This window comes from Schistocerca piceifrons, chromosome 2 (assembly GCF_021461385.2).
Source record: "Schistocerca piceifrons isolate TAMUIC-IGC-003096 chromosome 2, iqSchPice1.1, whole genome shotgun sequence".
Lineage (NCBI taxonomy): Eukaryota > Metazoa > Arthropoda > Insecta > Orthoptera > Acrididae > Schistocerca > Schistocerca piceifrons.
The window spans coordinates 510,136,021-510,160,092 of record NC_060139.1 but is presented as its reverse complement, the minus strand read 5'-3'; the positions used below and the strand labels follow the sequence as shown (position 1 = coordinate 510,160,092).

The window sequence follows — 24,072 nt, the reverse complement described above, 5'->3', positions numbered from 1 at the left end:
ACTTCTAGCAAAACTGAAAATTATGAGTGATAAACTGTTAGAATCAACGTTAAAAGGCTTTCTTGAGACACAGGCAATCTGTATAGCAGTTCGGTTTCTTTCATTGGAATGACTTACTTACTTTCTTAGGCAATCCATAACTTATTTTCATTTATAATCTTTTTTTTTATTTTAACACTCAGTACACAATATTAGTTAAGCTTTTGACGGCCTGTTGACATAGCACAATGGAACTCAAAATAAATAACTTCCTTGTTCTTGGCTACAGCAAGATATGTCCGTCAAAACTATCTGTTTGATGGCAGCCAGATTTTTGATTGCCTGTGCCTGCCGGTCAGCCTGTTTACATTTTCAAAATTCAACTTGAAACTATGAGGAACAAAGTTACCCACATCGTAAATTCTAAGCTAGCGCACAACATAGTAAGTAAGTTATCACTAAAAGCCAGAAACAGAACTGTGGAGTAATTCAGGCTACTTAGTCTTAGAAGTTATTAATAAAAACTTCAAATATCATACTCCACATCATGTGTTGTACCACTGTCCTTAATCCTGGATGCTGAGTGGTGCAGTAATGTCCCTCCTTTACAGTACTCAACGTGGACAAAGCAGCCCTGCGAGAGCTCAACTTGAACTTTCAGAGAGCTCTACCCGCCACTATTCCTGTCAAAAAGGAGGGGCGCATCGCCGTTGCTCGAGACGTCAAGCGCTTCTATTTTGATAACCAGCCGCTAGACGAATCTACAATTGATCTGTACGCTGACGTAAGTTTTTATCTTAATGTATGACCAAATGTATAAAAGTATCGTTATATTATAAGGCGCTCAGAACAATAAGGACCTAAAGCACATCATCATTGATTGTGATGCTTCTGACAATTATTGATCTCATACTGAGTTCAGTTTATCTGTGCTGTGGGCCCATATTGTACATATGAGCATTCACGAAATTTTCTTTCACTGGTTCCCCTGATATTCGCTGAAATGTGGGCACGACAGTTGTGAGCTGCAGGCCCTTATCGTCCTCAGCACCTCATATGTAATATACAAAAAAATAACGAAGTGTGTAGAAAATATTTTCTAGACACCTGCCACAAAATCAATGGAAAAATTAAATAAATAAGAATTTCATAAGCTATGTAAGCCTCTTGACTCTCATCCAGTTTAAAACCGGAATCGTCGTTCTGGTGACCACTATATACTAATATTTATTATTCTATAAAGAGTTGCTAGGTTTATACTGTCATCTGATTTATAAAAACCGCAGTTCACGTGGTATGTACAAGACTGAGCGAAATTTGGACAACAATAGTAGTAGCTGGGTGGTAGGCAACATGAAAAAAATGAATGTTCAAAGCTCCTCCATGTACATGCTGATGAGAACGTGGGCTGGAAATCATATATTTCTGGCTTATAATGTCGGCTGATTTTGGTTTATGTGTGACTGAGGTCGGATAGTTTACTTTGGATGCTGCTGTTCGTTATAGTCGAAATGAATAAAGTCCTACGACAAATATACATTACTCTTAAAGATTTTCATAGCTTAGAACACCGATAAGGATTTGGAGATACTCATTGCTCTTGTCATCAACTCTTTAAATACATAAGCTTAGTATTAGCGTAAAGTATAATATCTGTGTAATGCATTTGTCCTCTTATTACGTTCGACGGTATTGAGAACATGAAATAAAAGCACAACTGTAACACCCATAACTGTAGCACTAGGAAGAAAACAATGAGCAATATTAATTAGCAGAGGCTTCATCTGGCTACAGTACAAAATTACTGATCAAATGAGTAGTTGGCGAGGAGCATTAAGAAGAAATTAAACAGTCAAATTTGATACTTCCTACTTAACAACTACTTCAACAATGCAGATGAACTGTTGTATAGATAATGTGTATGAAATATCTTTTGATAATAACATGTAAAACACTATTATGTCAAAATGTTTTGTTGTTGTTGTGGTCTTCAGTCCAAAGACTGGTTTGATGCAGCTTCCCATGCTATTATATCATGTACCAGCCTCTTCATCTCAGAGTAACTACTGCAACCTATATCTTTCTGAGCCTGTTAACTGTATTCATCTCTTGGTCTCGCTCTGTGATTTTTACCCCGCCCCTTCACACACCACCCCAACACACACATCCCTCTAGTACTAAATTGGTGATCTATTGATGCCTCACAATGGTTCAAAAATGGCTCCGAGCACTAAGGGACTTAACTTTTGAGGTCATGAGTCCCCTAGAACCTAGAACTACTTAAACCTAACTAACCTAGGGACATCACACACTTCCTTGCCCGAGGCAGGATTCTAACATGCGACCATAGCGGTCGCGCGCTTCCAGACTGTAGCACCTAGAACAGCTCGGCCACTCCGGCCGGCGCTCAGAATGTGTCCAGCCAATCGATTCCTTGCTTTAGTCAGGCTGTACCAGAAATTTCTCTTCTCCCCAGTTCTTTTCAGTACCTCCACATTACTTACGAGATCTACCCATGTAATCTCCAGCATTCTTCTGCAACGCCACACTTCAAAAGCTTGTATTCTCTTCTCGTCTAAACTATTTATCATCTATGTTTCACTTCCATACATAGCTACAATCCATACTCGATGTTAACAAATTTCTCTTCAGAAACTCTTTCCTTGCCATCGCCGGTCTACATTTCATATCTTCTCTACATCCATCATCAGTTATTTTGCTGCCCATTAGCGAAACTCATTTAGTACTTTAAGTGTCTCCTTTCCTAATCTAATTCCCTTGCCATCAACTGATTTAATTATGCTAGTTTAGCTTTTGTTGATGTTCATCTTACATCCTGCTTTCAAGACAATGTCCATTCAGTTCAGTTGCTGTTTCAATTCTTTGCTGTCTCTGACAGATTACAATGTACTCGGCAAACCTCAAGGTTTTTATTCTTCTCCTTGGATTTCAATTGCTACTTCCAATTTTTCTTTTGTTTCCTTTCGTACTTGCTCGGTATTGAGATTGAACCACATCGGGGATAGGCCACAACATATAACAAAAGCGAGTCATTTAAGTGAATTGGCTGCTCTTTACTTTCTGCAAAATTATTCTTTTCGTCTTCACTAGAACATATTTTCAAGATAGACGTAATTGTGATGTCTATTAATTCGCTTCTGCATTTATAAAGTGCCACCTAACACATAAGGAGAAAAATGTGGATGACCATCTGACGATCAAGCATTGGACAAAACAAATTGATGTTACATAAATGTTGAGGTCTAACCTGATGGCAGAAGATTTAGAAAGCGCAACATATCTCCCAAGGAGAGTGCCTACACTACGCTTGTCCCATTTTGGAGTAATGACGCGAGGTAAGGGATCCTTACTCGGTAGGACTGACAAAGACATCCGACAAGTTCACAGAAGGGCAGCTCGTTTTGTATTATTTCGAAATAGTGGAGAGGTTATGACGAATATGTTATACGAGTTGGGGAGGCAATCATTAAGAAAAAAGGTTTTTTCCGTTTGGCATCAGATTTCCACGAGATTGCAATCGCCAGCTTTTTTCTGCGAATGAGAAAATGTTTTGTTGTCGCCCATCCATTTAACATATAAAAAGAAGTACTCATTGTAATAAAATAAGAGACATCAGAGATCGCACGAAAGAAAATCAGGTTATATTTTTCCAATGTACTAATCGATATTGGAACTCTTGAGAAATAGTCTCAAAGTGCTTTTGTGAGCCTACTGGCAAACATTTAACTGTAAATTGCTGCATAGTCATTGAGATGTAGATGTACATGATGTATAAAATGATTTTTAAACTATATATGTGATGTATTCATTAACATTAACATTAATCATGTGTACACACCTTGTAAACGCACGAGTTGAACATCATTTCGAAGATCATTTAAATGATCTATCTAACCTCTAAGTAACTAACTTCCTGCAATTAGAAAACAGTGTTACTCTTAATATATTTCAGTTTCATTCAGAATTTGGAAGATATTAACATAAAATTGAGTAAAACATTGCAATGTTATTTTTATTAACAGCTCCATGCAGACCTTGTCACCATATACCCCTCGGTGGTAACGGCTAGGATTCTCTCTTCCATGCCTGCAGCTCAGCCTACCTACTTCTATCACTTCGACGTCACTACAAAACTTAATGTTTTTAAGAAACTGTATGGAGAACAGTTTTCAGGTAAGTAGCCATCACTTCCCCTTAATTATTAATTTATTGTGACGTTTCTGACAAAGGCAAGGAAAGAACCACTTAACATTCCATTGACGGTTATATAAAGAAGGCTTATTTTGAATTTGTAATACGTAACGCCTTCCTGAGCATATTAAATTTCCTTCTCCATCAGAAAATGGCGTATTGTAGTTGTGATGAAATTATGGGCCAGGTTACATGTTAAGAAAGAGGTAGGCAGAGAGAAGTAGTAGTAGTAGCTTTATTCATCTGTAGATTTCTTTTTACAAAGATATAGGATATGTCAAAGTATTTACAAGTTTAAACCAATTTAAAATAAGCTAATTCGGGTAGACATATATTTACAGACCTTTAGTTAGGCATAATCATTAGATTTACTCCTGGTATACAATACTTTCTTTAAAAATAACTTATTAAATAAAGTAATGCCACACCGTTCACTCATACCTCACTATCACTTGCTGAACACACTATACACACATTGTTTCATAGCACTTCACCCAATACACACACACAGACACACACACACACACACACACACACACACACACACACACACACACAAAACTGGTGATCTCTGGGCCACTTTCTGTACTGCAACTTACCATTTGCTAACCTGAAAAACTGAGTCAGCATCCCTCCATAATGAGTGAGTTGTTGGGCACAGGAAGAGGAAGAGGTGTTAATATTGTGCTATGCATAGCTTGGGGGTAAGTATTTGTAGAAAGGAAAAAAGCAGGAAAAAACATAAGTGAAGGTGTTATGTGGAATGTTGGATGTTTTATAATCATTATTATTGTTATTTATTTCTACAACACTGTTAACCAAACGCCTACTCTGTTTTATCTAAGTAGTCCTTCAACGTATAAAATGTACTGCATAACAGTACTTTTTAGCTGCCTTTTTAAATAAGTGTATTTTTGCTATTTATTTAATCTCTTTTGATAATTAATTGTACAGTTTTATTCCCTGATAGAAAATGCTGTTTTGAGTTTTATGTTAATTTTTTCTTGGCAAATGTAATTTGAGTTTATCCCTGTTGCATGGTCATGGACAGAACTGTTTGTGCAGTAATTACCAATGTTACTTTTGATGTGTATAACTGACTGGTAAATGTATTCACATGGAGCGGTTAAAATACCCAGTGTTTTAAACAGATCTTTACAATGAGCTCGACTGGTATTTTGGTTGTCAATCTTATGGCTCTTTTGTGGAGTTTGAAAATTGTGTTTTCATTTTGTGCATTTGTTCCCCAAAAAGGAATGCCATAGCTAAGAATTGAATGTACTTATGAATAATATGTAACTAAAAGACACTGCATATTACACGTTGATGATAGAATTCTAAAGGCATAACATGCTGATGACATTCGGTTTGAAAGTACCTTTGTGTGTTCACACCGCTTCAACTGAGAATCAATATTAATTCCTAGAAATTTTGCATTTGTTACACAGTCTATAGAGGTGCCATCTACATTTAATTTAACAATCTTATTATCGTCTTTAAACTGAAATTCATGGCATTAGATTTTTTATGTTCAGTGTCACTTTCTTGCTTACTGACCAATCATAAACTTCCTTGACAGTTCCGTTTGCTTTCTCGGCAAGTTCTCTTGTTTTCTCAATGACTGTAATACTGCTGTCATCAGTAAACAGAATTTTTTCATTCTGAGTAACACTACTAGGAAAGTCATAGATGTATATCATGAATAATATTGGTCCTAATATGCTACCTTGCAGAACCTCTATATTAATATCTTTTGGTTCTTATAAGTGTTTTATTAAATGTTTAGATCTATTTGAAGTATGTGGTACCTCTACTCTTTTTACTCTATGTGCTAGGTGTGATTGAAACCAATCATTTGCTACCACTCTTATTCCTAATTCTTCTAATTTATTTAATAGAATCTTATGGTCTACTGTATAAAACGCCTTAGAAAAATCCAAAAATAGGCCTGTGGCACACTCATCTTTATCAAGAGTATCAAGTACAACTTTTGTGAATTCTACTATGGCTGACTCAGTATTTTTGCCACTTCAGAAACCTGACTGTAATTCGCTTAAGGGATTGTATTTATTCAGGTGATTCATTAATCTGTCTTTCATAATTGCTTCTATAATTTTTGAGAATTCTGACAGCAGGGAAAAGGGCCAGTAATTTTCTATGTTTTCTGCATTACCTTTCCTAAGCAAAGGTACAACTCTTGCCTGTCTTAACTGCTCTGGAAATGTCCCTGATGTGAAGGATTCACTTATTATATTTGTTAAGAACCCTTGTACAATCCCTATGCATTGTTTCAGTACACACATTGGTACTTCATCTAAGCCTACTGACTTTATTTTTCAGTTTTTGAACAGTTTTATTGACTTCAGTCTCTGTGGTTGGAAGTAACAGTATTGTGTTTTGTGCAACATTATTTACAGGTTTTTACTTGTTTTGGGGAATTTTTGCTGTACCTTCTCTGCGACACTTGAATAATTATCGTTTAAATAATTTGCTAAATTTTTTGGATCATTTATCACCTTATCCCACTCCCTTACCAGTATTTTATACTGTGATTGTTTGCTTCTCCCCATTTCCTTTGTTATAACATCCCAGACTGCTTTGCTTTCATTCTCTGCATTATATATTATTTTGTCATTAAATGACTTTTTTGCGTCAATCAGCACCTTCCTATAGATATTTTTGTATCTATGATAGAAATTTTAGAATTCTGGATCATTGTCAATCATTTTCATGGAACTCAGATGTTCAAGTGTTTGGGAGGACTTCTTAATATCTTCTGTTACCCATCTGTTTTTGTGAGATGTTGATACACAGATGCATACTTTTGGAAATGGTTTTCAAAGTTCAGTTTAAACAATGTGGAGAATTTCATATTCACATTGGTTTCCTTATACACTTTACCCAGCTTTGTTTTTTTAGTTCTTTTGAAAAATCTTTTATTTTGATTTATGATAAAAGTCGTTTGGAGGCATGTAGCTTAGGGAATGTTTACTGTTGTTATTTGACAGAGATGGTATGATAGTCCGAGATATTTTACTGCTATGTCACCTTTTTCCCTGTCCATATTTGTGGTCACATGCTCAATTACTGAAGCAGTCATTGTAGTAACCCTTGTCACACTATTGATTAATAGGGACATGCCAAAACTCTGGAGGAATTTTATGAAGGTGCTGCTGGATTCACTTGTGATATTAGTGTTGATGTTAATGTACCCACACAGAATTATTTTGTCCTTTATACTTGAGGCTTTATATAGAACTTCTATTAATTTATTGAAAAAAGTGTCCACACTACCTCTGGGAGACCTACACACACAAAATGATTAATTGCTTTGTGACATCAAGCCCTGTTAATTCAATAGCTGATATTTCAAAGTGTTTGTCTTCACTTACTGTACTGAGGCCATGTCTTGATTTGAACTGTGTTTCTTTTCTGATATAAATGCGTGATCCTCCACCCCTTTGAGTAGTTCTGTAGTAAGAGTTTGCCCTTTCATGCAGTAATAACATTACATGTTGGATTTCTGTGTCTCTACACCAGTGCTCAGTAACACACACTACAGTGCAGTCCATACATTGGAGTTCAACTTCTAATAGTTGTATTTTATTTTTTAATGATTGCATGTTGCATGAGGATTCTTAAGTCTGTGAAATTCCCCATGTTACTCTTTCCAATGGTTTTTTTGTGACATCTGGTATGTGAGGTATTTGAAGTGTTAAAATTTGGCTTGTGAGTGATTGTTTCAGTATTTTTTAAAGTGCTAGCGATACTCTCTAGGAAGGTGAACCTGTTGTCGGGATTTATCCTACAAAAGACTTACTTTTCTCACCTATGACAACAGGTGTTTGACATGTGTGGCCCGAGATTCACCCCCTGTACTTTCATGAATCAGCTGTACCAATCTTCCCTTCCCAGTCCCTTTTAGGTGAAGGCCATGCCTAGTGAAACCCCATGTGTTGATAGTCCCGACAGGCACCAGAGAAACATGAGCGAAGTTGCTGTCCTCAGAGCCATCCCTAATCCCACATTGATTTGCCCCACAGCTACATCAAGGTGTGGTCGACCATGACGCTGGAACAGCTCAACAAAGTTACGTCGGTGCCATGAGTCAGGGAAGCTATCTTGTCCAAGTGACCACCTGTGTCATATGCCCCATCCCTGTCCAAACGGTTTCCCGCCCCACCCACTATCACTACATGGTCCTCTTTTGGAAAGGCCTGACATAAGACAAAGGCAAGGAAAGAACCACTTAACATTTCACTAATAGTGATATCGTGAAAGTTTATTTTGAATTTCTAATATGTAACGACTTCCCAAGCATATATAGTTTTTCTTCTCCATCAGAAAATGGCGTCTGGTAGTTGTGATGAAATTATGTGCCAGATTAAACGTTAAGAAAGAGATAGGCAGAACGTAAGCTTAAGAGACTGGAGAAACTGTTGCAAAAATCCAATTTTAGTAATATAAATGTCATAGCAAACGATCAGTTTACTCCAGATTTACTGTTGCTGTTGTGGTATTAAGTCTGCAGCCAGTTTAATACAAATCTCCACACAAGTCTACCCCGTGCAAACCTTGTCATCTTCGGATAAATGCTCCAATCTACATTCACTTGGCCCTGCTTTCTCTAGTGAACCTAGGCCATTCTCTGTAATTTTTACCTCCCACACGTCCCTCCACAACTAAACTGACGATCCCATCATTACTCAGCAATCTGTACCTCCCACAGGTCCCTCCATAACTAAACTGACGATCCCATCATGCCTCAGCCCACGTCATATCAACAGCTTCCTCCTTTTAGTCAAGTTGTGCCACAAATGCTTCCACATTTCAAATCAATACACCCTCGTATTTTCCCTATTTACCCATTTAATTTGAACACTCTTGTATAGCATCACATTTCAAGAACTTCTACTGTCTTCTTGTCTGATCAGCTTGTTGTTCACATTTTACTTTCGTAAAAGACTATGCTTCAGACAAATACACTCAGAAAAGATATCCTATGGCTCAAATTTGTATTAAGAGTTGCAAGTCTTTTTTATTCACAAACACTTTTCGTGATACAGTCAGTCTTCATTTCTTTTTTTCCTCTACTTAGCCTGTCATCAGTTATTTTGATGCCCAAAGAGCAAAACTCATGTACTATTTTTAGAGTCTCATTTCCTAGTCTAATTCATTCGTTATAACAAGATTTAATTCGACTACATTGCATTATCATTGTTTTAATTTTCTTGGTATTCATCTTATAGTCATAAATTTCTGACTTCTTCAAGGCAGGGGCGATCTGTAGTATTGTGAACACCGAATAAATTTTCAACAGCCGAAATCGCTAAAATCATCTATTCATACAGATGACCGGTTTCGGCAATTCTCTGTTGCTATCTTAGGATCTATGTTGACATCATTACACGATATCCTCCTTCTGTACAATGGATGTCGATGTTGCTATAGCTCAAGACCCCATTTCAGAGTAGCACTTGCAATCCACGTGCTCAAATGGTTTAAATGGCACTGAGCACTGTGGGACTTAACATCTGAGGTCATCAGTCCCCTAGAACTTAGAACTACTTAAAACTAGCTAACCTAAAGGCATCACACACATCCATGCCCGAGGCAAGATTCGAACATGCGACCGTAGCGCTCGTGCGATTCCAGACTGAAAAGTCTAGAACCGCTCGGCCACAACGGCCAGCCCCACGTCCTCAGTTATTCGCTGAATGCATTCTAATTTCTGTTTCCCCCTACAGTTTTAATCATCTACAGCTCTCTTTAATACCACTGCAGGTATTTTCTGATGTCTTAAGAGATTCCATACCATCCTGTCCCTTCTTCTTGTCACTGTTTTCTATATATTCATTTCCTCGTCGATTTTACGGAGAACCTCCTCATTACTTACCTTATCGAACCACCTAATTTTCAACATTCTTCTTTAGAGCCACATCTCAAATGCTACTTTGTACTTATGTTTTTCTTTCCTACTTCAGTGATTGCCCTTTTTAGAGATGTCCATCCCTCTTCAGCTGAACTGCCTACTGAAATATTCCTTGTATCTGTATATACAGCCTCAGAGAGCTTCATGCGTATCTCTACTTTACTTAGTACTTCAGTATCCCACTTCTTTGCGCATTTACGCTTCCTAAATGGTCTCTTAAATTAAGTCTACTCTTTATCACTACTAAATTGTGATGTGAATCTGTATATGCTCTAGGGTATGTCTTAAAACCCAGTACCTGGATTCTGAGTCTCTGACTGTCCAAGATGTAATATAACTGAAATCCCCTGTATCTCCTGGTCCCGAGTATACCTCCTGCCCTTGTGATGCTTGAACGGAGTATTCGCTACGACTATTAAATGTTACTGCAGAACTCAATTAGATTTTCTCCTCTCTCATTCCTAGTACCAACCCCATATTCTGCCGTACCCCTTTCTTCCGCTTCTGCCCCTACAATGGTATTGCATTGTATGTTATTGCAGAACTCAATTAGATTTTCTCCTCTCTAATTCCTAGTACCAACCCCTATTCTGCCGTACCCCTTTCTTCCGCTTCTGCCCCTACAACGGTATTGCAGTATTTTCTCTACCTCTTCATCTTCCGTCTGCGACATCGGTATGTATAACTCAGCTCTCATTGTCGGTGTTGGTTTGCCGTCGATTAACTGAAATGCTTGCAGAAACTCACTCTGTTCTGCGTTCCTATTCGTTATGAATCGTTCTGCCATATCCGCTGCTGTTGATATTACCCTTTACTCGTCTGACTTGAAGTCCTTCTCTTCATTTCATTTCACGGAGGCCCACATATGATGATTGAGCCTTAGAATTTCCATTTCCAGATATTCTGGTTTACCTACCGTGTTCAATCTTCCGACATTCTGCGCACCGTCTCGTAGAACATTTTCCTTTCGTTGGTTATTCAGTCTTGTTCACGTCCTCCTTGGCAGTCTCCTCCCGGAAATCCGAATGGGGGAATATTCCGGAATATTTGGCAACGGAGAAATCATCATGACACTTTTTCAGTTACAGGCAACATGTTCTGTGGATACACATTGTGTGTCTTCAATGCAGTGGTTTCCACTGTCTTCTGCATCGTCAGTCCGTTGATCATTGCTGATTTTCCCTTATTTAAGAATATTTTCCGATCCCAAGGGCAAGAGACTGCCCTGAACCTCTGCCTGGCTGTTGACTGAATGAGTGTGACTCCTTTTGCGGGAATCGTTTAGCCGCCATTGCTGATGATTTTTATTCAGAATTCAAGCGGTGGCGGGGTTTCGAAACTGGGACTGAGTGCAGAGAACAGACAACAGAAAAACTAATGCTATAAACCCTTGTTTGCCTCTTTTTAACCAATCCTCTAAGTTACGACATACGTTCGGTATTGTTTCACCTTTCGTTACATTTGTCAGGAACACAAATAAATCGTTCCTGAAGTCATCTTATACTAGTTTTCTTTCATTTTTCTGTAAATACACACCAAGACAAAAAAATGCACCACGAAGCAATTATCCAAATAGAACGCAAATCGAGAGCTGTGACGTACGTGCACAGAGAAACAAATGACTAAAGTTTCAAAAGAATTTGAAGATTTATTCAAGTGCTTCACAGTTTCAGAAAGTCAATATTACATTTGTCCTTCTCGCCTCCTTTGGCCCTAGTGCAAGCGATTATCGGCTTAGCATTGGTTGATAGAATTGTCAGATGTCCTGCTAGGGGATATAATGCCGAATTCGGCCCAATTGAGGCATTAGATTGTCAAAATACCGAGCTGGTTTCAGTACCCTGCCCACAATCTCCAAAAGTTCTCGACTGGGGACACATACGGTGACCTTGATGCCCAAGGTACGATTTGGCAAGCACGAAGACAAGCGGTAGAAACTCTTGCTCTGTGAGAGCGGACATTATTTTTCTGAAATGTAAGCCCAGAATGACTTGCCACGAAGATCAACAAAACGGGCGTAGAATATTGTCGACGTACCGTTGTGGTGTAAGGGTGCGGCGGATGACAACCGAAGGAATCTTGCCATGATACGAAATGACACCCCTGTTGTCGGGCGTATGGATAGTTACAGTTCGTTTGGTTCCCACCAGCGTCCGGGGCCTCTCCAGATACGGCTTCGCTGGTTATCGGGGCTTAGTCCGAAGCGGGACTCATCACTGAAGATAATTCTACTCCAGTCAATGAGATTCCAGTCCCTAATGGCCAGCGAAAACGTGTCTGGGGCCACCCCGAACAGTAGTGGGATACCAAACAGGGTGTCACCCGCCGTACGGTCCGGCAAACAGGGGTGAGTGTCGGCAATGCCATTTCATTTCGCCCCAAGACTGCTTTGGTTGTCCTCCGCGCTACCCTTACAGCACAGTGATACGTTGACTACATTGTACGCCTCATTTGGTTGCCCTTCATAGCAAGCCATCCTAGGCTTACATTTCTGCAAGATAATACCCACACGCCGGCCGGAGTGGCCGAGCGGCTCTAGGCGCTACAGTCTGGAACCGAGTGACCGCTACGCTCGCAAGTTCGAATTCTGCCTCTGGCATGGATGTGTGTGATGTCCTTAGGTTAGTTAGGTTTAAGTAGTTCTCAGTTCTATGGGACTGATGGCACCATAGTGCTCAGAGCCATTTGAACCAATACCCATCCACACACGTTGAAAGTTTCTACTACTTGTCTTCGTGCTTGCTCGAACCTACCTTGGGCAGCAAAGTTGCAGGATGTCTCACCAGCTGATAACGTTTGAATAGTTATGGGCAGAGCCCTACGACCAGCTCGGTATTTTGACTATCTAGTGGGCCAACTGGGCAGAATTTCGCACGATGTCCCTTAGCAGGGCAACCGACAACTCTGTCAATCAATGCTAAGCCGAATAACTGCTTGCATAAAGGTCAGAGGTGGATCATCTCGTTACTGACATGCTAATTTTGTGTGGTTCTTTCCGTTCATTTTTATAGAGTAAAAATCCGCTTCGTTTGCTAGCAGTTTTTTTAATATACTCCATGACCGGTTTCGAAGCCTAAAGATACGTCTTTAGATACCATCATGCGTAGGCCTAGCAAAAATGCGCTCCCTTGGACAGCACTTGAAGGTTTAAGCTTCGAAACCGGCCGTGGAAGAAAATTAAGAAACTTACTAGAAGCTGAGGCTGACTTTTGTTCTATAAATATATTCCTCAATTGCGGATGTACACCTGATCGAATGTCATGTTCTCTTTCTCTTCAATAAATTATCCAGTTTTTCTGAAGTAGTAAGCAATTGTTGGTCTTGATGTGTACGTTCCATCTACCGATTTCCAGTCCAGTCTGATAATTCTTTCATGTTTGCTTTCAGACGTATTAAATTCGGTACGGAATACGATGTTTAGTACTGGAGAGACACTGTATAGAGTCCCAGACGTTACATATAAACAGGCCTCTATATCCTCTATATCATCCTTTTAGACAGCAGAGCAGCGTGCGATTCGTCCGCCCACAAACTGAACCAACAGAAAATTGCCTAACACTGCAACCGGTCACTGGCCAGAAAAACTGACGTCGTTTTTGGCTTAGTTCAGCGTTTGTATTTAGTATTTAGCTTTAAAATTGTGACCATTCTACTGAGTCTAGTAATGGTTAATTATCTGGTTGACCATGTCAACCTAACGAAATACATGGTTAATCTTTAGGTAGTTGATTTTTTTATGGAGCTCTTTGCAATGCGCGAAGTCGATAAAGAGGCTCGATGAGTAATTTCGTAATTTCGTCACACTACAAAGCGCATTTCACTGAATTATTGCTTCACTGTCTACGTGGTAAATTTATCCTCACCACAGCAATGAATGGTTTGCAGACTGTATAATCTTGCTGTACAACAGTCCAACGCTGAAAGATACTAATTATATGAAGATTTTTCGGTCGCCAGTTGCGAAGGAGCAGTTTAATACGTCAGAATCTATTTTACTATTATTGAAATAGAGTTATCTTGTTAACTATTTTGAAACTTCTACTTTCAATCAAGTTAGCTGCAAGCTCTGAGATCACTGTGTAGCTCAGTGGTTACACACTTTAAAACTTGCTGTTATAAAAAAATGAAAATGAAATAACTGCCAAAATTGTAAAAGAAATCTCAAGAGCAATGTCAATGCGACCATTAAATTTCAGTAATATAAAAATACATTTACAGCTGCCTTTGCAGCTAAGTTAACATTAATTGAAGTTACGATTATATTTAATTATCGTGCTATTTGGAAAGTAATATGATCTTTACAGAAAATTATAAAAAATGGTAAAACAAAACAAGAAAAGATATATGATTTTCGGAGAATGAATTTAAGTAATAATTTTAAGTAACTTCACCTATTCCACAGTGGCGTATGAAGTTTGGACTGTAATGTTCACTACAGATCTACCCACTTATAATTAATAAAAGTTCTCGCCTTGTGTGTAGTAGCTGTTGTGGTGCCGTAGCTGACGTTTGCACAATGATATCTGGCTAAGCTCTTCACATCTCCATCTAAATGGAATTAATTTAGTACGACTACATTGCTTGCGGGAGCCATTGTTCTTGATGTAGTGTCGGTTCAAAATTCCACGGTAGATTAATATTGGATAATCTTGCTTTCCTAAATACGAAATTTCCAGAGAAAGCTTTGCAACGTAAATGCCGCTGCCACCCGAATTTTCGGTCGAATTTACACAGTTTTAGCAGTCACAAAAATAATAACATCGCCATACATGACGCGGTTACGTCCGCACACAAGGCTACCCTGCCTTTGACTGTCATCTTGTTTCTTTCCGCGCCATTCGGTGCCAAGGTGACCCACACAAAACGATTTGAAAATCTATTTGAATCACCACATTCCTTATTAGCTTACTAAAAGGTTTAAGATATTTTTACGTCACCTCATTAGCTTAATCAAGCACTAACAACATTTCTAAGTAAGCGCTGAATATTACAGTTATTGTAACTATTATAAATGTCCGTTATTATGTTCTTAGTATCTTTAACAAACAATCATTCAGTCCTTTTAATAAGAATTTCAAAAACACTTCGGAATGTTGGTAAAATATATATCTCAAGTACTTATTTCTATTGTTACAGTTTAAGCGAAAATTTTAATACATTTTTCGTCGAATTTAAGCGATTACGTTCAAACAGCCTCGAAATAGATAACTTTCTCAACAACTGATTTTTCTAAAATATGCTCTACATTTGATAGTGAAATAAATAGTGAATGACATTTACGAAATGTCTTTTTCCGGCTGTTCACACGTGATATGTGTCAAATATACATAGGAGAAACGAAATGGCTAACAAATACAGAAATAATAGTGTGTCAGTTGCGTACTGAGTTTATAACTCATCTGCTACCTTGGGTTATTAGACTAAGCCCTGACGTACGAAGCTATGCCCTGTTACGCTGATGTTTGTGACCCTGTAATCAATTTGTGATCGTAAGCAAAAGAATTAGTCACAACAGCACTGACAGAAAATCGACTTAACGTGATATCCTGTGTAACTAAACATCTAACAATGTGTAATCACGCTTAGAAAGGCTCTAAGAATTGTTGTGCGGAAATGTGCTTACGTTGGGACGATTTCCCTTGAATGTAATCATATTAATCTGAAACTGGTCTAGCACAGAAAACACGTCAATAAAACCCTGAATAACGACGTAGCAGAACAATAAAATCTGCACGTACTGTTGCTAAAACTAAAAACCTAATTATCATGCTCTGCACAAAAATTGCAAAAATGTTTCTAATGGCTCTGAGCACTATGGGACTTAACGTCTGTCCCCTAGAACTACTTAAACCTAACTAACCTAAGGACATCACACACATCCATGCCCGAGGCAGGATTCGAACCTGCGACCGTAGCGGTCGCGCGGTTCCAAACTGTAGCGCCTTGAACCGGCTGGCTCACAAATATTGCACGAAAACATCAATGTACATGCTACAAAAATTTGCTACCGCAAATTTTCCTCCTGGTGTCATCAAAGAACTTTTATTAAGTACACAGAGCGCAATATTTATTACTAATTAATGGGAGAATCTGTATATGACAGAATTAATTCATTTCATCTCTGGCTTTGATGGTCACTGAATTGACGGTGGTGGATATTGGCAACAAGTATAAGGAGACCATATATGAGTAACCACAAAGCTAAACTGATACTCTGTATTTAGTTCAAAATAATCAAATGTTACATGAACAACACTTGGGCTTTACAATACCCGTGAACATGAATCGATTTTCTGTCAGTCACAGAAATGCAGGTGTCCTCTGCACGCATTGAAAACTAAAAACCAACAGGTCTCGGAAGACCCTAACAGTGCTGACATGAATCGATTTTCTGTCAGTCACAGAAATGCAGGTGTCCTCTGCACGCATTGAAAACTAAAAACCAACAGGTCTCGGAAGACCCTAACAGTGCTGACCGGTCGCCGTGTCGTCCTCAGTCTATAGGCGTCACTGGATGCGGATATGGAAGGGCATGTGGCTAGCATCCCTTTCTGCCAGCTTTTGTCAGTTTTCGTGTCCGGACCCGCTACTTCACAATTAAGTAGCTCCTTAATTTCCCCCACAAGGGCTGCGTGCAGCACGCTTGTCAACAGCGGTCGATTGACTTGACGGTCACCCATCCAAATGGTAGCCAAGCCCGACAGCGCTTAACTACAGTGATGTGACGCGGACCGGTGTTACCACTGCGGCAAAGCCATTGTCAGTATTGCATTGAATAACCATAATTACAGGAGAGAATAACGAACCTGAGAGCATAAAACACTGGATAAAATGACTACAACATGGTCCTCTAATCATCTTCCCCAATTTGCGAAAAGTTATCGGCCTGTGAGCCTGTGTAATACCGCGTTACTAATTATTAGACCACGCTCGCAATTCGTCACTAATTCAACATGCGAAAAGACGTGATTTATGTGTGCAAATACCAAACTCTCCGTACTGAAATGTCTTTCATGATGCAAATTAATACCTGTTACGATCCCACCAAATATCCAATTGCAAAGATCACCTTCAATCAACTTACACAACCTGGCCGCTGGATCTGGAACACAGTTCTGAAATTAAACTCAGTCGGTCGCATGACCCAAGTCAACCGCCTGACGCCTGTAGTCGAGCGGAACTTTGTCGAGTTGAAAACACTCAAACTGCAACAGCGACCTATCGATACCGATTACAGGAAATATTTGCGAAATGTTTGCAAAGATTGTGTCACATACCCAAGAAAAATCCTTCGAGTGAAATGAAAGTGTTGTTTAACACACAACTTTCAAATGTTGTGACTAAATAGCTCACCAAGTAACGAAAATCCCAAAGACTTACTGAGTTCAACTACGCAGCTGTCAGCAGGTATAGCATAATGAAGAGGATGGACAAGGAATACAAGATACATAAAGAATTCCATTTGTCATGAAGAAGTGTGTAAGGATGTGGAATTAAAAAGTCTCACAATTGTAACTGAGTAATATTTACAGATTCACGGAAATATCTAGCTCTCGAAAGGTGTCACGAATATTACAGACCTTTATCAGAACGCCACTTAACCTTATTCGTGATCGTTGACGCATTACTTGCGAAAGTGCTTATTCGTGAGAGTTCTCTCATTATTTGTGAAAATAGTGTTTGTTGGATGTGTACAATTGTGATGTCCAACGATGATGTAATTTTTACGCTGTTCTGAAGTGCAGGTTAACTTCTGAAGGGGAGAATAAACGAATATTTGCAGCTGGACTGATTGCTGGACAGACGCTGCATGTGTTACAAAGTGTACCATCGAGACAGAGACGCGGGCTTCTAGCCACTGACCGTGTTCAAGGCTCACCTGCGCCAGATCCACCGAAACTGGTTGACAACAAGGCATGATCGACAAATGACGCTGCTGCACCTGATACCATATTGCACGTATACTACGTGCTTCAGGGCAACTGTCCCTTGGTGGCAGTTATTGTCTTGGTCACAGGCGCTGCAGTCTGGAGCCGCAAGACCGCTACGGTCGCAGTTTCGAATCCTGCCTCGGGCATGGATGTTTGTGATGTCCTTAGGTTAGTTAGGTTTAACTAGTTCTAAGTTCTCGGGGACTAATGACCTCAGCAGTCGAGTCCCATAGTGCTCAGAGCCATTTTGTCTTGGTCAGACGACCTGTAGTTGTCATACAGCTCAGACATTGTCTGCCCCCTGTAACTGAGTAGTCAATGCGACAGAATGTCAATCCTAAGGGCCCGGGTTCGATTCCCGGCTGGATGGAGATTTGCTCGGCTCAGGGTATGGGTGCTGTGTTGTCGTCGTCATCATTTCATCCCTATCGACGCTCAAGTCGCCGAAGTGGCGTCAAATCGAAAGACTTGCACCCGGCGAACGGTCTAACCGACGGGAGGCCCTAGTCACACGACATTTACATTTAGTTCAAACATTCCAAGGTTTGACGCATTTAATGAGAGGAGACGACCACAATTCGGCTTATAGGCTAATTTACAGCGCTTGTAGCCTGAGTGAACATGAAATGTGCCACAGTACGCGTGCAACCATGGAAGGAGAGTTCAATGGCAGTACAGATTGCGTAATGAATGGTGTGGATATACGTCGCACACACGGAAAACATTCCAAATCACTATGCAGAAGCTATATGCGATTACAAGGTGTACCGAGGTTTCTTCCTGCTCTTATATGCAAAGATGGTGCACAATAAATATATTTTACGTATGTTTAATCATCTCGTTCGTATTTCACACGTAGTTTACCAGACAGTGAGTACTATATGGCGGCAGCTAGGAAAAACAATTACCTAATTATCTGAGACCCGTATGAAAATTTTTAATTTATATTTATTTAGACAGTTGGTATTCACAATTTTTATTTTTGCAGGAACAACAGTCATTGTAAATTGTTTGTGTGATGCTGACGCCATTTGACTGTAATAAGATGATCCATATTACGGCCTTAAGCCTTTTTCTAGCACAAAAACTTATTTATACATGAAAAGACATCAGACTGGATTGACATACAAGTGCCTGTCGACGAATCGTATCTGGTCATATTTTGTCAGCTACTGTTCAGACAGAATAATGTGGCGCATACCTATTAAGTGTTCTAGTAGTTTCATATAACGACTGTACTATGGAGTCCAGAAATGAAGTTTTGTAATACATTTAGGCGTTTTAGAGATATTCTCACTTTTACTTATGACAGATCTGGCCTTTATGGCTAGATGTGCGTTCAAAGACTTGTATTTGATACCAGTCTGATACTTTTGACATTTAAATAAAGTTTTTGTACTTGAAAATGGCCTAAGGTCGAAATCTGGATCGTATTACAACACAAAAAATGGCAGCAGTATCATTGAAAGAAAGAAAACTGTTGGTATTGTGCTGTGTTTCACTAATCTTAGCGGTGGCCGAGTGGTTCTAGGCATTTGAGTCTGGAACCGCGCAAGTGCTACGTTCGCATGTTCGAATCCTGCCTCGCGCATGGATGTGTGAGTGTCCTTAGGTTAGTTAGGTTTAAGTAGTTCTAAGTTCTAGGGGACTGATGACCTAAGATGTTAAGCCCGTTAGTGCTCAGAGCCACTAATCTTAGTAACAACTGCAACGTCCACTGAGACTGGCTTGGGCGAATCCTACCTCATATATTATACAGAGCAGTGTACCTGAATAAGACGTTAAGAGCGTTGTTCATCATTGCATTATTTTGGCAGGGAAGACCAGCGGTACAACACTCTCAGGAGGTCTAGAGCCGCTTGATTATCTGGAAAGAAGTGCCACTATGCTTCGTCGACGTCATAGCTCGTAGTGTAAGTGAGCTATTGAAATAGAACGGAGAAGAAAGCTCAGTCTCATAGAAACAGGTTTCTCGTACCATAAAATTTCAAACTTACTGGACATGCAGCTATAGTGTGCACCGTGGAACCAGTTAATACAAACTGGTGTTACATAGCGACGTGATGATTATGAATTGATCACACAGAATGGGATAACCACCAGCCAGCCATATGGTAGTAGCAGACCGTATCGTATCGTATATGATGTCGGTTAGGTGCTGGAGAGTAGTATACTGGATCTGTTATTCTACACTGTTCGACATCGTTTGCTGCGAGCTGCAGGCAAAACTTCACTCCAGCTTCCTTCTTTCGCAAACGAGAAACGTCTGAACTATGACGGCATACCGAGAGTACAAATGTCGAAAAGTGACAAGAGCATGCCCATGCCTGTCACACACTTATTTGATGAAATATGTGGAGCACCCGACTTCCAACAACAGTAGTGTATTAATGTCATCGTGCAGAGCTCTGACGGTAGCAATCACGAATCCAATATTGTTTAGTATCACCTCAGACATATGCCATGCACACAAGGTGCCATATTGACTCCTATTTATAACAAACTACGTCCACGTGAGAGCGATGTCAGAATCCAAGGTACTTTCCTCTATAGCTCATGTTTCAGCACAATTACCAGCCACATGTGGCCACATGGTACGAGGTTGGTCTTCCAGCAGCTAGTATTTAAACATATGGCGCAAGCCTTCATAGAAACATTTCTTAACTTTCTTTCTGTCCCTCGTAGAATAAGAGAATCTCAGAGTAAGAACCTTAACATCTTCTGAAATGTGATGTGCTCAATCTTAGGTCTAAAGTTCATTTTAGTCACACATATCTAAGTTTTAGGATTTTCAACCTATCGCCGTGTAAATATTACAAACGTAACTTCTAGACTAATTAGAGTGGTTTGAAGTGAAGCAAGGACATAGTAGATGGGACTCAGACACTTCTTCGGGAGACGGGGTAGTACAGGGATTATACATTAAATAGCGTGGAATATCTTACAGTAGGACCTAATATTAAAACAATATTAGTGAAGCAAATATAAAGCCACGTGGAGGATTTGATATAACTAAACCGAGCAAATTAACTGTCGACGGAATATGTCACGGAAATATCTACCACTCGAAAGGTACCACGAATATTGTAGACTTTTATCAGATATCATATAACCACAGACGAATTCTCTGATTCATCTTGCGGTAGATCTTACTAAAGTAAGCATCTCGATACTCTATGAACCGCCGAAAGAGAGGGAAGTGTATGGGCCGAAAAGCCACAGTTGCATTACTTTTGATGTTAATTAGGTAATATTTTGTTTGATTTTCGCTTACTTTTACAGGTGTCAGTCACTGTGATGATTTACCTTACTTGTTTTCCGAAGAGAAAACGAAGGACATTCCGAAGGGACCAGAAACCGAAGAAGGCAAAGCCATAGCGCGTATGACCCGGCTTTGGACCAACTTCGCCAAGACTGGGTAAGCTTTCTTCTTGTTTTTCAGCCATATATTTCCAAATTTGCAGTGACAGAAATCTCTGATAAGTGTCAGACATTATTAGAAACGTATTTCAAGGTCAATCGGCAGATACACCATGAGTTGTCACACCATTAATTTAACCTTCCATACAGGTCCTTCTCCAGCTCTTGTTAATTAAATATTTTGTCTTTATTAAGGTTATAACAAAGGAACTGAATTTCTAGTAGTACTACTGTTCCATTCCTTCGTAATTGAGAATGGAAGCCTTATTACTGTTCTTTATTTGACTGATTTCTAACAGCGTATCCGCAGATTTCTATTCCGCGAAATTCGCGTGATGATAAGAGTCGCTTAAGGTCGTACTTATAAGCAGTTCATAAATAGAGTTATGGAGAAGCAATGGTAATAAATTTACCAGCTTATGTTGTAGCGTAGTTAGTGAGAGCTATTTTAAGGCCCGCAACTCGTGGTCGTGCGGTAGCGTTCTCGCTTCCCACGCCGGGGATCCCGGGTTCGATTCCCGGCGGGGTCAGGGATTTTCTCTGCCTCGTGATGGCTGGGTGTTGTGTGCTGTCCTTAGGTTAGTTAGGTTTAAGTAGTTCTAAGTTCTAGGGGACTGATGACCATAGATGTTAAGTTCCATAGTGCTCAGAGCCATTTGAACCATTTGAGCTATTTTAAGGAAACGTTCATAAATTAGACCATTTGAAAAATATTCCGAAACGGTGCATGAAGTGCAATTCCGAGAGATGGCTTCTTGTAGACATAACGGAACGTACGAATACGATCAACAGCAAAAGTAGAACAATAACCAAATTAATCCTTTCTACATTTCATCATGCAGAAAACCAAGTGATTACCACTGTTATTCAAGAGTCTGCCTAACATTATAAGAACGTATCAGGAAGTACTCTACAGACAGAAAACGGATTACAAGTTCAACTTCATTTGAAACATCCTGTGACACTTCACCTAGGTATAACAAACTATTGTTCAGGATCAAACAGTAAAAACAAAATTCACCCCACATATAACTGTTTCATGTTATTTTATCTTTTGCCAATTTAATGGACGTAGCTCACTTACGCTTCACGACATAAAAACTAAATACATTTAAGCATTTGTAGGTGTCGCTCAAAATACGGAAGGTACATGTAGGACGTTTCTGAATTTCCGAATTCCATCGAATTTCATGACTCAGTTATCAATCAGTTATTGGTCTGTTTAGTTTTTAGCGTTTACTCATATTTTAACCAAATAGAAGCAGTTTCTACCTGTACCTAATGCATGAAATTAAAACAAATTTAACACACTGTAATAGACGAAGACAGAAGTTTTATTTTCGTTGATATGATTCTCTCTACCTTCTCTCGTGGTTTACCTAGATATCTGTGAACTTGCATAGTGTAGAGATTTTTCTGTTTGTTCTTCGTAAGAACGAGTATTATCAGAAATGTTTCGAAGTATAATATATCAATCCTGTCTCGTCACCCTTTGTTTATTAAGTAAAGGATGTGAAACTGTGTCGTGTGGTAACTCTTGGTATATCCCTCACACATTTTTTCTGCGAAAGTTCGCTTCAAGCAAAATAGTCATCATATTACAATCAAGGACTTTTGAATGCTGTTAAGGAACAATTTAGTTTCATTCACATGACCCACAGTTGTATTCAAAACTCGATAACGAAAGGTACTAGTGATGACGGCGTGGCAAAGTACGTTTCACCTGAATATTTTTCATGATATTGAAATCAAAATACTTGTGCCCTACATTGTACATGGATTTTTGCATGTGGAAGATTTCAAAGGGCTGGTTGCATTGAAGCAAAAGCCTTGAAACCACATGTTAGTTCATATTTATGAAAGGATTGATAATATTTTTCAAGATATGTTCGTCTTTCCACTATTTTGTCGCACGTGGAGTAGGAGCAGAGCAAAAATTCTTCCTTGTTTTTAATTTTTAATTTTTTTTACTTTTTTTCTTTAATACAGTTTCAGTCGTAACAATAATATAATTGGGAATTTTGCTCAAGAATTGAGTTCATAAGTGCATGTTATTTTAGTACACAAGATTCGAACAAGCAGTGTACAAATACAATGAGCTCGGACGCTATGTACGTCCATCCTATAAATGATCAACAATTTAAACAGTGTTCTCTATATTCGTTTCATGCTTTCGAGTAGTAGCTGCCAAAGTTTTATTGTTTTCATTTTTTCAACAGGAATCCAACACCAGATCCAACGGACCCTATGTTGTCAGTGACGTGGTTGCCTTTCAAGAAGGACGAGGGATATTACCTAGACATCACCAATGATGGGTTGAGTTCTAAGAAGGATTTGATGAAGGATCGAGTGGACTTCTGGGACAGGATCTTCAGGATGTAGAGGAACTCCAGAGTGTTGAACAGACTGTAAACACACTGAATGACTCCAGACATGACAACGTCTTTCTAAATGTTGTTTACAATCATCGTTCATGCCTCTCTTTTATTAAACTAGTACATTGAAAACAAAAATCATCAAACTGATGGCCATGCTGCTTAAAGTATCCTATTTAGAACTAATTTAAAGCCGGCCGGAGTGGCCGTGCGGTTCTAGGCG

At 39.3% G+C, this 24,072-nt stretch overlaps 1 protein-coding gene across 1 annotated transcript; it reads left to right on the top strand.

Annotated features, from left to right (window-relative positions):
* Nucleotides 1-371: 371 nt before the first annotated feature.
* LOC124775520 (bile salt-activated lipase-like) lies at nt 372-23,856 on the top strand. The gene is made up of 5 exons (XM_047250352.1): nt 372-426; nt 591-763; nt 4,023-4,173; nt 21,337-21,472; nt 23,694-23,856. The coding sequence occupies exons 1-5, from the start codon at nt 372-374 to the stop codon at nt 23,854-23,856; spliced, it is 678 nt and encodes a 225-aa protein (XP_047106308.1).
* Nucleotides 23,857-24,072: the final 216 nt, after the last annotated feature.